The 15492-nt window shown below is 37.8% G+C and overlaps 1 protein-coding gene across 5 annotated transcripts in view; it reads left to right on the top strand.

Annotated features, from left to right (window-relative positions):
* The window catches only part of Ccdc191 (coiled-coil domain containing 191), a 109132-nt gene that overhangs the window by 67369 nt on the left and 26271 nt on the right, over positions 1-15492 (top strand). For all 5 annotated transcript variants that reach the window (XM_023717607.1, XM_023717609.1, XM_023717608.1 and 2 more), the window contains 4 exons: positions 924-1384; positions 2327-2439; positions 4248-4330; positions 5188-5289. In XM_023717607.1, the coding sequence (XP_023573375.1) occupies positions 924-1384; positions 2327-2439; positions 4248-4330; positions 5188-5289 (759 nt within the window). The remainder of the gene's footprint in view (positions 1-923; positions 1385-2326; positions 2440-4247; positions 4331-5187; positions 5290-15492) is intronic.

Below are 15492 nucleotides of genomic sequence, written 5' to 3'. Positions count from 1 at the left end.
ATTAATGAAAATGTGAACTCTGGCAGTTGTGGGGATCGAACCACAGCAACCTGAGCCTGACTGCTTTGTTGAAGCAGCCACTTAAAGAACTGAGCTAAGGGGCAGGCCCCCCAAGGCATTTTAACTTGATGTTATTTTGGCCAAGATAAGTTTTGCTAAAATGAATTATGCTTGTTTCTTTCCCCTCTGTTTAGAATTTGTAATCAAGGATGATAGCTCAGTCTATTAAATACAGCTCACATAGTCAAGCTCTGAAAACTGTAAGTCATATGGTAACATAAAATGTGTAATAATATTATTTTAATAATATAAATACTTGCCTAGTAATTCTGAGCTTCCAAATACTTCTCACAAATATTTTAGCAATAGCATGAGATCAGGCATTAAACTGGGCCTTGACACTGTACTACGGTAAAGAATTAATTTATTGTACTAGAGAAAGAAGGGAATTGAAAGAGCAGAAATACTATTGACTTGTAAATATGTTCTTTAGTTTCCAAACACTGAGAAAGAATGTATCCTTTGCTACAAAATTTTCAGGTTTCTCCAAAATTCTGAGTCAATTTTTAACATATTAAAATCTTCATAATACATATCTGGAATAATCTGCCTAACCCAAAAATAATCTATCCAGATGAAAGAGAGAGAATTTTTCCTGTTACAAATGTCTTGGCCCATGACAGTGGTTCCCACAGCTGTAGGCACCCACTTCTCGTGGTGAGCAGCAGTGCACATTTGATGAGCAGCTCACAGAGCAAGACTGGTGGCCTCTGGGACAACCAGAACCAAAGCGTAGAGCAATGATAGTTGGGGTTCACTGTAGTGATGTCATTGAACAAAGCAGTGCTGAGAGATGAGTGCTGATGATCTCAATGGCCTAGTCCTTTACATCATTGTGCTGTAGCATGTCCCTTCTCTTTCAGGAGACTGTCATGCCCTCTTTGGGGGAACAAAAGCCCTTGAAGAGTGGTGGTTGTATGTTCAGAGCTCCCCTGAGAAGAACCGCAAACGGTAATTTGCAGGGTCCTCTTCAGAATGTCCCTCAGAACACACCTGACAGTGGGCAGCAGCAGGCCCTAAATGCTGAGCTCATTCAACGGTCTGGCAGCGACAAGCAGCTGGGAACTGCTAGCCAGAAAGCAGAACCTGTTTACATGGGGCATTTGCACCACCGCCATGTTTTTCAACAACAGCTGATTGAGAAGCAGAAGAAGAAACTTCAGGAACAACAGAAAACCATTCTTGAGCTGAAGGAACACCAGCGGCTCACAGAGGCTCGGTGGGCAGCTGAGCGTGCTGCAGCACTCAGAGAAGCGCGGAAGCGCCTTTGGACAAGTCCCAGTGGGGCAGAGGAACTAAAAGGCACCTCCCAGATGCTTCTGAAGTATGTCTGTCACATCAGAATGTTCTTTGGAGTTGACGTAGAGGTCTTTGTTTATTTCTGTCGTACTAGGGATTGAAACATTGCCAGACCTTTAAAAAATTTTTTTTGAGAAAGAGTCTTACTGAATTGCCTAGGTGGGGCTCAAACTTGTGATCTGCCTGCCCCAGGATCCTTCTGTACTGGGATTATAGGCACACACCACTATGCCTGGTTGTTACCAAGGTTTTCACTTTAAGATAGAGAGGCTTCTGAACCTCTGTGCCCTGCTTTTAAACTCCATGATCTTTGCTTTTCTTTTATTGTGCACTTTTAAAGCAATGAAGTCTCATATATTGTGACTTGTACGTGACAGTTATAAATAGTACTTATAGCAAGTGGCCGCTCTAAGGATTTAATTATACAGTTAGCACTTAGGTCATGGTTCCCTATGTCTGAAGAGCTTTGTAGCTATACAGTAGGAGAGAAAGGTACTTGATTCATATAGGCTTTGGGGTTTCTGATCATGTGTAATGCTAAGAAGCTGGGGCTGATGACATGAAGTGCTCCTGGAGCAGTCCCCAGTTATCTAGCTAATTATCTGGCTTTAATATTGGCTGTTTCTGATCAAACTAAACATCTTTGATCCTGGAATTAAAAAGTCCAGATTTGTAAAAAAATCATTTTAAATGGTTTTAGATGTACCTGAGACACACTCCCTGTGATAAAGCATAGAATAAGAACTTAGGCTACCTATTGGTTTAAAGCACTAGGAGTCAGAATCCCCAACTCTTATTATAGACTCAAAGCCAATTGTTCAGCCTTTCCAAACCTCATTACACTAGTCTGTAGGCTGAGTATAATAATACATAGTCATCTCAGAAGGAAGGATTAATTGAAAATTAATAAAAAAGCTTTGAAAGAAAGTGATTATTGGTCTCATTTTTTCCCTTTTTTCTCTCCTAGTTCATCTGTTACTTCTCTTAGGACCAGAGACAGTAGAAGCAACTCCCAAAATTCTCTTTCTGGACCCAGAATGAAGCCAAAGCTGCTGATGGCACCACATCCCATACTGAAAGGCAGGGCACCTTGGTGGTGTTTGTCTTCTCTCCGAGAGTGGAGTATGACTGGGACTGAGTCCTTGCCACTCCTGGGTGTTGAGACTTGGGTAGAGTGAGCAGCACAGAATGCACACCTCCTTTTTTCCCTGCCTCTTTTGCCAACCTTTCTGGCCTTCCTAGCTAACAAACACACACACTCACAAATTGCAAAAAGTTGTTTCCTTTTACTGTAATGTGGTATTTGAATTGGGAAAATTACACAAATAAGAAAACTGCAAATAGGTACTAATACTACACACTGATCTTATTGTACTTTGTTAATGCTAAAAAAATGATCAGTTTATAGCAGGCCAATTCATTATGTCATTTTATGTTGCTGTGACTTTATGAGACTTTAATAATGAAATATATAAGCCAGCTATCTTAGTTCAATAACGTTTTGATACACATCGAAACTCTTACTTTAAGCCTAAGCAATGCTCTGAGGAAAACAGCGTTCCTCAAAAAGCACATAGTGAAGCTGCTAATTGCTTTTATCATCTACTTAGTCATTGTACCTGCTTGTAAGGTGGTCAGCACTTTGGCAATTACACTGTGGCTTGTAAATTTGATATCCTGTGGAAAGATTGCTGCCCTAACAAGAAGGTGCGTCATCTGAAGGACACTGTGCCTCTAGCCAGTTCCTATTAAGGAAGAAATTGGCAGTTTGCACCGATTGTCTCTCAGGACAGAAGCTTGCGCTGCCATTGCCCACCACTGCAGCTGATCCGGAAATAGCCAGTTCCCTGCAATACATTTTTAAAAATTATTGTTTGGGGAAGGAGTTAGTTATTTTTGAATCCCAGTCTACTTTTCAAGTAGTCTTTAATGATTCGATCTGGAAAAGATGAAGAAAAGGCATATTACCAGAGACTCTGCTTTTAGGGCTCTCGCTTTAATCCTCTAGTCTATTTCTGCTGCTTAAGGACAGTCTCGCTCTGCCATCTGTGGTACCACCACTGTTCTATGTAGTAAAACAGACACTTAGTATCTGTGAGAAATAGCTTGATAAGTTTTTGTTCATTAATTCTTAAAACTTGGACTTAAATTCTCTGTACCACGGCCCAAGGAACTGAAAGTAACTGTTGGTTGGCTTAGGTGAGCAGAACTCAGTCCTCCTCCTGCCCATGCCCCCCCTTCTTGTGAAAGCCCTGCCTGATTACAGAGTCATATTATCAGACCATCTTGCACATTTGTTTCTTTTGGATCGATATTTAATAGACTGTCAAGAACAGGAGTCTGACACTCAAATTCATTCTGATGCCAGTTCTTCAAATGCCTGGTACAATTCCATTTCCTGCCCATCTGGATATCTAGGTCTTAAAACTAGATTAAAATGTATTCATCGTGACCCCAAACTTTAGTTTGTTTGTTGTAGTTGGATAGACAGACATATGACAGTCACTTAAGACAAATTAGCAGGCTCATGTAAAAGGGAATGTAAGGAATGATTCGATTTCCAAAGTATTTGTTAGATGTAGTCAAAGTTTTCTGTATTCGTGGATGGTATAATTAAAATTTTTATTTCTGAGTTTTATATAATAAGGATGTCATCCAGCTATATTATCTTATTTAAACTAGTAAAGAGTTCTAATAAAAAATACAAACAAAAGCAATCTACAAATTATTCACCATTGCTACAGATGAGATTGTAGGTCTTTAACCTTTATCTTCTTTTTGAAAACTTAATTTACAAGAAAGTCCTCTGACAATAACCCTACATTCTGCAGTGAGATAAAGACATTTCTGCGTATATCTTACATTGAAACTCTGTTACTATTTTTTAGCCATGGAAGAGAGAGCAATTCACCGAGCTGAACGTAGGCGGATCTTGGCAGAAAAGAAGAAACAACAAGAAGAGGAGAAATTGGTAATAAATTCAGAATGCAAACTGAGGCAAGAAAAAGATTTGTCTAGATTTTTCTTTTTAAAAACTGAAATCTTGCTTGTTTGAGCCTGTTGAGTTAGACCAACTTTGGAAATATATGGGCTATGGCCTGTACCCTGAAATTGTATGACAGTTTCAGAAAAATCAGGGACAGGAGGAATCAACATTATTAGTAGAGAAGGGAGGAAATAATAGAGAAGTTAATACAGCCTGAAAAATCGGAAGATTCACACGTAATCAAGTTAGCAGATTGTATAGATAAATATGTGATTTAATGGGTTTACAAGAGAAGACAGTTAACTTAAATTTTGACCGTAAACTTTCAGAAGGAAATTTTGCACCTACCAGAAAAAAATTAACAGTGCTAGCAGTGTGAGGTGAAGAGTTGGTGAAATTAAAGGAAAGCAATTTTCTCTACACTGGCTTAGTATTTCATAGGTACAAGGAAAAACTGAAATATGATCATTTTATGATGAAAAAGTAATGTGTTCAGATATTTGTGTTCAGGTTTTTGGAGAAACCGTTTTGTGTTTGAGATGGGGTCTTGCTCTGTAGTCCTGAACTGACTACAGAGCCCAGGCTGGCCTTGAGCTCATGGCAGTCCTCCTGCCTTTGGTTCCCATGTGCTGGCACTACAGATATGCACCACCACACCCAGCTGGAGAAACTTAAGTTAGGCACCTGAAAACATGTTAGTTAGCTTTTGTACTTCACAAAGTGCAGACTTATTGCAAGCACAGGACAAGCACTCTGGTAGAGTCTCAACTTGCCTTAGTGCACAAGATCTTATAGCATGAAGATTGAGGTCTCTGATTTTTCTCCATTCTCATCTCAACTAGGCCCTGTTAAAGGCTCAAGAAGAAGAGCAGCAGAAGAGAGAGGAAGAAGCAAAGGAGGCTCAGCTTGAGAAAAAACGGGAGGAAAGGAGACTGAAGAAAATGGTTAGTGATGTTTTGGTCAGTCACCTGCCTGTGAAGCCTATTTTATGTGATCGGATACCATTGTCTGCACTGTCCTAGCACTTGTGTCTGGAATAATCTTCTCTCATCTCCACCTCCTTCCTCCATCATATTTAGTGAAAATCAGCATTCTTCAGATCTCAGCTCAAACATGGTTTCTTTGGCCTAGCCTTTTCTGCTCTGCCCACAGCCCCTCCCTAAAGTTAGGCTCAGTCGCTCTCCTCTGTCAGCTTCCCTTCAGTGCCCTGCTAGTGCTGGGCTGATGTGTCTGCTTTGCAGCTGTTTTCGCTCATCTCTTCATCTCCATGAAAGGAGAGGGAGCAGTCTGGTGCTGCTCACTGTGGCGCTGGCTAGCAGTATGCCCGGAGTCCAGCAGGCACTCAGCAGCATGCGTCTAACAGTGAATGAGCAAACAATGGACAAGAATGCACAGAAAAAACAAGAGACAAAACTCTTTTAGTTTTTCCCCCATTCTAGCTGGGAAGATGAGGCCTTAAAATACATACCTAGCAGAGACCATGGAGTATTTGCTATCATGTGCAGCGCTGAACATAAGAGATCAAGAAGTCCTGGAAGACAGATCCACGAAGATTTTGGAGAAATCAGAGACCTTTTCTTGCTTTTCCAAGATAAATTAACAAATCTCTAAAAAGGCTTGTTTCTTCCCTTAAAACCTGTGGTGGGGGAAGCCAGTGTGGTGGTACACACTTATAATCAGGGCATTTGGGAGGCTAAGGCAAGAGGATTGCTGTGAATTAGAAGACATCCTCATTACATGGTGAGTTCTAGGCTAGCCTGAACTACATAGGCCCTATCTCAAGAAAACAAAAACAAACTGGTGAGAGTTCTTTAGTAGCAGTTTTCTAACATATGTTTAGGTAATCCTTGTGGTTCCCGAGAGCTGTTTTGAGGAAGTATAAGTTCTGTAATTAAAAAAAAATTTGAAAATGCAGGTTAAGATAAAGTTTCAAGTTTGTTAGTTGACTTCTCAGACCCTTTAACATCCTAGCAGATATTATGAGTGTACAAAAAAGAGACAGTGTGCCCAGTGTGAACATATCCGACTATGGAGCACCCAGTAACGTGTCACAGAACAATTTCAGGTCATACTGCTGTAAAGCAATGAGATTTTTTAAACATATATTTTCCTTCTCATATCTGTTCTTATGCAAAATTTGAGAAATACAAAGAAGAAAGCAATCTCAGAGCTCAGCATTAAGATTTAACTACTCTTGCCGGGGAGATGGTTCAGTGGAATAAGTGCTTCCCTGGCAAGCACAAGGGCCTAAGTTCAATCCCCAGTTCTGCCAAAAAAAAAAAAAGATTTAACTACTCTGAATACCTTAGCATCTCAACTTCTGATCCATGCATCTTTTGTTGAATAAGTTGTTAATTACATCTATGTGATTATATAGTTTTTAAGCTTTTAAAATTTACGAGTCATGAGTCATTCAGATTCATATTCAGATTTTGTCAAGGCATTTTAATTTATAAGTAGAATGTCACTTTTTTAAAAAGTAAAATTTATTTTGTAAAAATTTAGATTTACAGAAAAATTGTAAAGGCCATAATATAGAGAATTTCCATATACCCTTCACTATATTTGCCTCTCCTAATCTTACCATCTACTATTAACCCAAATGTTTAAAACTTAAAAAATCAACATTAATTCACTGTAGTTTTCTGGAGTCATTATTTGGATTTTACCAGTTTTCCCATTAATTTTCAAGATCCAATCCAGGGATAGCAAATAGCTCAGCAGATTAAAGCGGCTGCATGCAGCAGGCACAGGGGCCAGGGGTTTGATCCCTTCAGTAAAATACAAAAAAAAAAGATCTAATTCATAAGCTATAGTCCATGTAGCTATCGTATCTCCTCAGTGTTTTCCTATCTGTGACAGTTTCTTATTCTTTCCTTATTTGTGACGGCTTTTTTTTCCCCAAAAATTTTGACAATTTTGAGGATTACTGGTCAAGTACTCTTTAGAATGTCCCTTGATTTCTGTTTGTCTCTTTTTCTCATAGTTATTCTAAGATGGTGTGGCTTTTATGAAAGCACGACAGCAAGGTGAACTGCCATCCAAATCATATCTTAGCAGGGGACGTGTGACATCACAATGACTGATCTCTGGTGATGTTAACCTTGACAGCTTGACACATTTTTCCACTGTACAGTTGTTTTCCCTTTGCATACTCTGTCCTTTGGGAACTGTTCAGTAAGTCCAATGTATTTTCAAGGTAGGAAGAAGGGAAAATTAAGTTCCACATCTTAAAAGGAGAGATATCTATCTGTCTGTCTGTCTGTCTGTCTGTCTGTCTGTCTGTCTGTCTATCTATCTATCTATCTATCTATCTATCTATCTATCTATCTATCTATCTTATCTAGAATACTATTTCTGGGCTGTCTGCTTCATTCTGTTTATCTTTATGTCTATCCCTTTGCCAGCACTAAAATGTCTGGCAAACTCTCCCAGCAATCTTCCTGCCTCAACCTCCTAAGTGACAGGATTACAGCCATGTAGTACCACACCTAGTTATATAACACATTACTATATAATCCATAATATATTACTATTATAATACATGACATAGTCACCCTCCCACTGTTCATTTGGTCACCAGGACTTATGCATCTTATAACTGAAAGTAAAGACTAATGTCTCCCCCTTTCTCCCACCCTCAGCCCTTGGTAACCACCTTTCTATTCTTTTTCTATGAGTTTGACTTTTACATTCCATATATGAGAGAGATCATAGATTTATTCATGTTTTTGCAAGTGAAAGGATTTCCTTCTCTCTCTCTCTCTCTCTCTCTCTCTCTCTCTCTCTCTCTCTCTCTGTGTGTGTGTGTGTGTGTGTGTGTGTGTGTGTGTGTGTGTACCAGGTTTTCTTAACCATTTCCTGATTCATCCACCAACAGACACTTTGGTTGCTTCCATATCTTGGATGTTGTGAATAATGCTGCAATCAATATGGAGTGCAGATACTTTTCAAGATAGTGATTTTATTTCCTTTGAATATATACCAAGACATCCGATTGCTGGATTACACAGTAGTTCTGTTTCTAATATTTTGTTGAATCTCTATGCTATTTTCACTTATTTTTGTTTTTGTTGCCTGGGAGTTTGGTGCTCTATCCAAAACATCATTGCCAAAAACAATGTTATGGAGTTGTGGAGCTTTCATCCTGTTTCTTCTAGAATTTTAGCATCTGAAGTCTTACAGTTAGTCTTTAATCCATTTTCAGTTGATTTTATTTTAATGAACAGTATAAGAGAAGAATAAAACTTTAATATTTTTGCATGTTAATATCCAGTTTTCCCAGCACCATTTATTGAAAAGATCTTTTCCCCATTGTATAAACTTGATATTTTGGTCTGGTATGGTTTTGTCTGATCTGGTCTGCTCTGGTTTGGTCCAGCCTGGTCTGGTCCAGTCTGATTTTGAGACAGGGTCTCCCTGTATAGCCTAGACTAGTCTTGAACTTGCTTTATAGCCAAGGTGAGCCTTTGACTCATGATCTTCCTGCCTGGGCCTCTTGAGTGCTAGGATTAGAGGCATTTGCCTCCATACCCAGCCTCTTTCTTGATTAATTGCCTGATATGATTGAGTTTATTTCACTGGCTTGTATTTCATTCCACTGGTCTATTCATCTTTTATGCTGGCACCATACTGTTTTGATTACTAAAGGTTTCTAATCACAAAATTGAAATGAGGAAATACGATGCGTCCAGCTTTGTTCTTCTTATTTAAGACTGTGTTAGTTACTTAGGGTCTTTTTAGTTTATGTACATTTTAGTATTATTTTCTTTCTGTGGAAAATGCCATGGGAATTTTGATGGGGATTGCATTAAATCTGAGAATAGCATTGTGTGGTATGAACATGTTGATGCTTCAGCCCATAAACAGGGCATGTCCTTCCTTTCATTTGTGTCCTCTTCAGTTCCTACCATCAATGCTTCACAGTTTTCAGTGATCAGAACTTTTATCTCTTTGGTCAAATTTATCTCTAAATCTTATCTTCTTTCTGATCCTATTGTAAATGAGATTTTATTTTAATTTCTTTTTTGCATGGTATGCTTTTGGTGTATAGAAACTTAATTGACTTTTATATATCAATTTTGTATTCTGCAGCTTTTCAGATTTTGTTTATTTTAGCTGATTTTTGGAGGACTGTTTAGAATTTCCTATTTGTAAAATTCATGTCAGCTCAAACAGAAATGTCACTTCATCTTTTCTAATTTCAATACTTTCTCTCTTTTTCTTTTCCAGTTTTTCTGACTAAGACGAGTTGTACCATGAGTAGAATAGCAAGAGTGAGCCAGGCATAGTGGCACACACCTGAAATCCCAGCATTAAAGAGGCTGAGACAGGGTCTCACTATATATTTGAGACTGGCCTTGAACTCACTATATAGCCCATGCAGGCCTGGAATTGAAGGCAGTCCCCTGCTCCAACCTCCTAAGCAGGGGGTTGCAGGCATGTGTAGCCACACCCAGCTTTCTTTTGATTTCCTTTTCTTTTGTTATTGTTGTATTTTTTAGGGCAGGGTCTGCAGGTTGTTCAGGATCTCACTACTAGATTGGACTCATAGTGATCTGCCTGTTTACAACCTCCCAAGAGCTGGAATTATAGGCGTGCGCGACCACACCCAGTCTTAATTGCTGTCTCAGCACACCCTGGGGACAGGGCCAGCACGGCAGGCCTAGGGATCAAACCTCTGTCCCTGTGCCTGCTTGCAGGTGCTTTAATCTGCTGAGCCCTTTGATTTTCTTTCTTTCTTTCTTTCTTTTTTATTTTTTAATGTAGGATCAGTCTTGCCTTCCTCCATTGAACTCTACCTGGTCATATTGTACTGTCTTTATATATTGCTGGATTTGATTTGCAAATATTTTGTTATGAGTATTGTATATATGCTCTTAAAAGATATCTATTTGTAGTTTCTTTTTGTATACTGTATTTGTCATTTGTATTAGGATAATGTTAGTCTCTTAAATTAGGAAATTTTCCCTTTTCTATTTTCTGTTCCAAGAAATATATGAATTTCTAATACACAAAGTTGGCATTATTTCCATCAAATGTTTGGTAGAATTTACTGGTGAAACTTTCTAGGCCTGAAGGTTTTTTGGGGAGATTTCTTAAAGATATATTTTATTTCTTTAAGACATATAAGTCTATTTGAGTCTTCTCTTCTTGAATGAGCCTAGGCAGGATATACCTTAAGTAACTGGGGCATTCTACCTGAATGCTTGTGTTTCTTGGAATAGATTCGATAATATTAAATTATGAACCTTTTAATGCCTGTGAGATCAATAAGATGTCCCCTCATTGAGTTCTGAGATGGTAACTGTGTTTTTTATCTTCTTCTTTGGTTTACATGGGTATGTTTATCAATTTTACTTCTTTAAAACAACTTTTTGTTTCACTGAGGTTTGTTGTTGTTTTCTTGTTTTCAGTTTTACTTATTTCTGCTCTAATTTTTGTCATTGTCTTCTTTCTGCTTACTCAAGAGTTTGTTCTTTCTCTAGTTTCCTAAAGTGGAAACCTGTTTTTTATTTCAGATGTTTCTCCTTTTTCTAGTATGTGAATTATGCTATTAATTTCTCTCTGAGTATTCTTTTATTTGTATTACATACATTTCATCTTTATTTAGCTAACATGTTTAATTGTCCTTGAGACTTCTTCATTGAGCCACTGGTTATTTAGAAATATATTCTTTAAATTTCAATGTTTGGGGATTTTCCAGTTAACTTTATTGAATTATACTTTATTGGTTTAAGAGTATACATTGTATGAAATTTAAAAGTTTTGCTTTTTGGCCCATGATATGGTCTGTCTTGGTGAATACTGCATGTAGACTTAAGAAGAGTATGTATTATTATTGGGCTGTTTTTGATCTGCTTTATAAACATCAGTTATCTTCCTTTTTCTTTTTCTTTTTTTTTTTGCGGAACTGGGGATTGAACTCAGGCCCTTGTGCTTGCCAGGGAGGCGCCTACTCTACTGAGCCATCTCCCTGACCCTGTCTTGCTTTTTCATTGCTGAAACACAATACTCACCCCTCAGAAGTTAGAGAAGAAGTTTCTTTTGGTTCACACTTCAGTGGTACAAGAACATGGCAGAAGAAAGGCTGCTCACCTCATGGGAGGAAACAGAGTCAGGACAGGAACCAGGAAGGGAGACATGTGACCTACCTTTTTCCACCTAGGCCCAGCCTCTGATGGCAGTTGGCTCTAATCCTTTGTAGTCCAGTCTTCTTCTAAAAGCCCCACCTGTGAATATGGGAGGCCATTTTCTATTTGTTATACTTATCCTCCATTTCTCGCTTTCACCTTCTCTGGTTTTAATTAGCATCTTTATAACCCTGTTTTTTCCCTCTATGAAGACTTACTCTTTTTTAAAAAACATTTAAAAAATAGGGCCAGCCAGATAGCTCAGCAGATTAAAGCACCTGCTTAGGCAGATGCAGGGGCCAGGGTTCAATTCCCAGTGTGCCATGCTGGCCCCTCCTCCAAAGTGTAATGAGAGGGTGAGACTGGGCATGGCGGTGCGCACCTGTAATCCCACCACTTGGGAGGCTGAAAACAGGAGGATCACTGTGAGTCCAGTCTGTGTAGTGAGACCCTGTAGACCCTGTACTAAATACATGAAGAAAGAACGGTTAAAACATTTTAAAAATAGACTTCAGAGCCATGTTAAAAGAAAAAAAAAAAAAAACTAAAGCATTTTTAGTGGTTTCCTAATATTTGTATTTTTAAAATAATCTCCTTTTAGAGCCAGGGATGTACCTCAGTGGCACAGTCCCTGCCTGAAAGATATAAGGTCATGAGTTCAACTCCCACTTACCTCAAAAAATAATAATCTCCTCTACCTTCAAATAATATAAAAACTTTGTATACTGAAAGAACCTTATATGTCCATCTTCTCCCTCCTATCCTGTACACTATTTTGTCATGTATGTCATATTTTGCTTTTATATTTGCTCTAAGTACCCAAGTTACTGTTTAAAAGTTATCTTTTACTGGAATTAAAAATAAGATGATCCTATTTTACTCTTAATTTCTTCCCTTTCTAATACTATCCATGGCTTTGTGTAGATCTATACTCATAATCTATGTCATATTTTTCTAGCCTGAAGAACTTTATTTTCTTAAAGCACATTTCTTTCTTTTTGTTTTATTTTGGTACCGGAAATCAGACTCAGCACTTCACACTTGCCAGGCCAGTGCTGTGCTACTGAGCTGTGTCCCCAGCCCTTAGAACACATTTCATTTCTCTTTTTTCCCCCTCTCCTTTCACCCTCTTTTTTATTTTTACAGCATCAATGCAATTCATTTATTTATAATAAATTATAAAATTAATTATTACATGTAGGACACAGATTGAAAACCAGATTATTAGGCCAAGAAACATATAAAACATATAAGGCAATTATACGCGTGCAAAGTATATATTTCGATACACTGTTCATATTAGATTATACCTTTTGTTTTTCTTTTTTAATTATCTTTTATTTTATAATGTATGTATTATACATATATGTAATATAAAAAGATAATTTTTCATATAAGCAAAACCGTGTGGTATTTCAGCTTGTGTGTCAGAGTCACTGCGCTTAACATGGTGGCCCCAAGGTGCACCCATTTTCCTACAGATGACTTAGGTTACCCTTTTTGTAGCAGACAGTACCCTACTCTGTATAAATACCACATTTTTTTATCTGATTATAAACACCAGTTGTAGGATGATGTCTTTAACTCTTTGATACCTAGAAGGAGAGTAGCTGGCTCAATGGAATTTTACTTTCAACTTTTTGAGGACTCTCCATACTGATTTCCATAGTGGTTGTATTAGTTTATAGTCCCACCAATAGTGGCAAAGGGTTTCTTTCTCCCCACAGTAAGATGGAATCTTACTACAAAAAACGTTAATTTGCATTTCTCAAATGACCAGTATGTTGAATATCTTTTCACATATTTATTTGCTGTATTTCTTCATCTGAGACATTTGTATTCATTTCTGATGCCCATGTTTTCATTCGATCTGTAGATAGGGGGGGAATCTAATTTTTTTTTAGTTCTTTATATATTCTAGATATTAATCTTTTGTCTGGCAAGGAGCTGGCAGAAAAATTTTTCCCCATTCTGTAGGTTGTCTCTTCGCTCTGCTAGTGATTTCCTTTGGTGTGCAGAAGCTTTTTAATTTGAGGTGACCCGTTTATTGACTCTCAGTAATATATCTTGTGCAATTAGAGGCTTGTTCAGAAAGTCTTTTCCTAACTGGTCTTCAAGATTTTTAACTATTTTGCCTTCTAGCAGATTGTTTCTGTTCAAATGCTTAGATCTTTGATTCATTTGCATTTTAGTCTAGTGGGAGTGATTGATTTTAGTGATTTGATTTCGTGCTTGATTTTAGTCTGGTAGGAGATATGCATTTACATTCATCTGTCAGCTATATAAATTTCAGGATTGCTTTCTCCAGATCCATATGGCATTTTATTAGTATTTTGATTAAAATTATGTTAAATCCATATAACAGTTTTGGAAGTCTAGCCATTTTCATGTTATTGATTCTACCTATCCAGGAACAGGAAATACCTGTTTTCTGTTTTCTGATATCTTCTTATATCTTCTTCAATTCCTTTTTCAGAGTACTATAGTTTTCACTGTAGAAGTCTTTCATTTCCTTGGTTAACTCCTAAGTATTTCTTTTTTCTTCATGCTATTATAAAGGATTTTGTTTCCCCAATTTCCCTCTCAGTGAATCTCTTATTGGTATAAAGGAACATTACTGGTTTTTGAGTGTTGACTTTGTATCCTGCTACACTGCTAAATTTAGATATTAGTTCTAGGAGTATTTTGGCAGAATTTTGGGGTCTTCAATGTAGAGGATCATGTTATTCCTTCTCTAGATCCCTTGTATTTCTTTCACTCACCTTAGTGCTCTAGTCAATGCTTCAAGAGCTATATTAAATAGAAGTAATGATAGTAGATATCCTTTTCTTGTTCTTAATTTTAGAGGGAAAGCTTTCAGAATCTCTTCATTTAGTATGATGTTGGCAGTTGGTTTGTCATAGGTAGCTTTTATCAAATTGAGATAAAGATCTTTTATTCCTATTTTCTTCAGGGTTTTTATTATGAATGGATGTTGGATTTTGTCAAATACCCTTTCTCCATTTATTGAGGTGATCACGTGATTTTTTGTTGTTGTTTTTTTGGTATTACTGGGGATTGAACTCAGGACCTTGCACTTGCCAGGCAAACGATGATTTTTGTCCTTGCCTCTATTTACATGGTGTGTTACATTTGTTGATTTGTGTATGGTGGGCCATCCTTGCATTCCTGGAGCCCGAGAAGGATCTGCTTCTCTCCTTCTTTTCTTCCCCAAGTTGTCATTTTCCACAGTCTGGATTCTGAATCTTGGAGAGGCAGATCTGTTGCTGCTTAATACTCTGTCTTCTTCCCAGAAGTACAATAATTTGCTTTAGCCTTTTTTTTTTTTCATTAGTGGAGAATGAACCTGGGCCCTTTATACTACCAGCCCCTACCTTCCTTCCTCCCCCTTTCCAAGTTAAGGTTGTAATCCTCATGCCTCAGCCTCCTAGAGTGCTAGATTTCGGGTATGTGCCACCTCATCTACTTTAGCATTTCTTTTAAGACATGTCTTCTAGAACTGAATTCCCTCAGTTTGTTTGGCTGAACGAATTTACAGCAGAGTAAAACTTGTTGAAGTCTTACATCTCCTTCCTTTTTTATTCCTCCTCCTTCTTTGAAGGGTATTTTTGCTGTATATAGAATTTTGAGCTGACTTTTTTCCTTTAAAACGTGAAGATTATTACTCTGTATCAGTGATGGCAAAGCTGATGACAAATGTGTATATGTTTGCTACACTGCTATATAGTTTCTGCCAAGAAGTCTTCTATAATTCTTATTTTTGTTCCTTTGTAGATATTTCACCCTGCTTATGCAGCCATAACAGAAGACCACAGACTAAATATCTTAACCAACTGAAATTTATTTTTTTATATCATAGAGGCTAGAAGGTTTAGGATCAGGGTGCTGCAGTGGGTGAGTTTTGGGAAGGGCTGTTAGTTCTGGACTTCCAGATAGCCTTGTTCATACTATGTCCTTATTTTATCTTTGCCTGGTGCATGTGTGTGAAGAGAAAAGTGTCTGATACCTCTTCTT

This window comes from Octodon degus, unplaced genomic scaffold (assembly GCF_000260255.1).
Source record: "Octodon degus isolate 3935 unplaced genomic scaffold, OctDeg1.0 scaffold00053, whole genome shotgun sequence".
Lineage (NCBI taxonomy): Eukaryota > Metazoa > Chordata > Mammalia > Rodentia > Octodontidae > Octodon > Octodon degus.
This window is presented reverse-complemented; position numbering and strand designations above follow the sequence as displayed.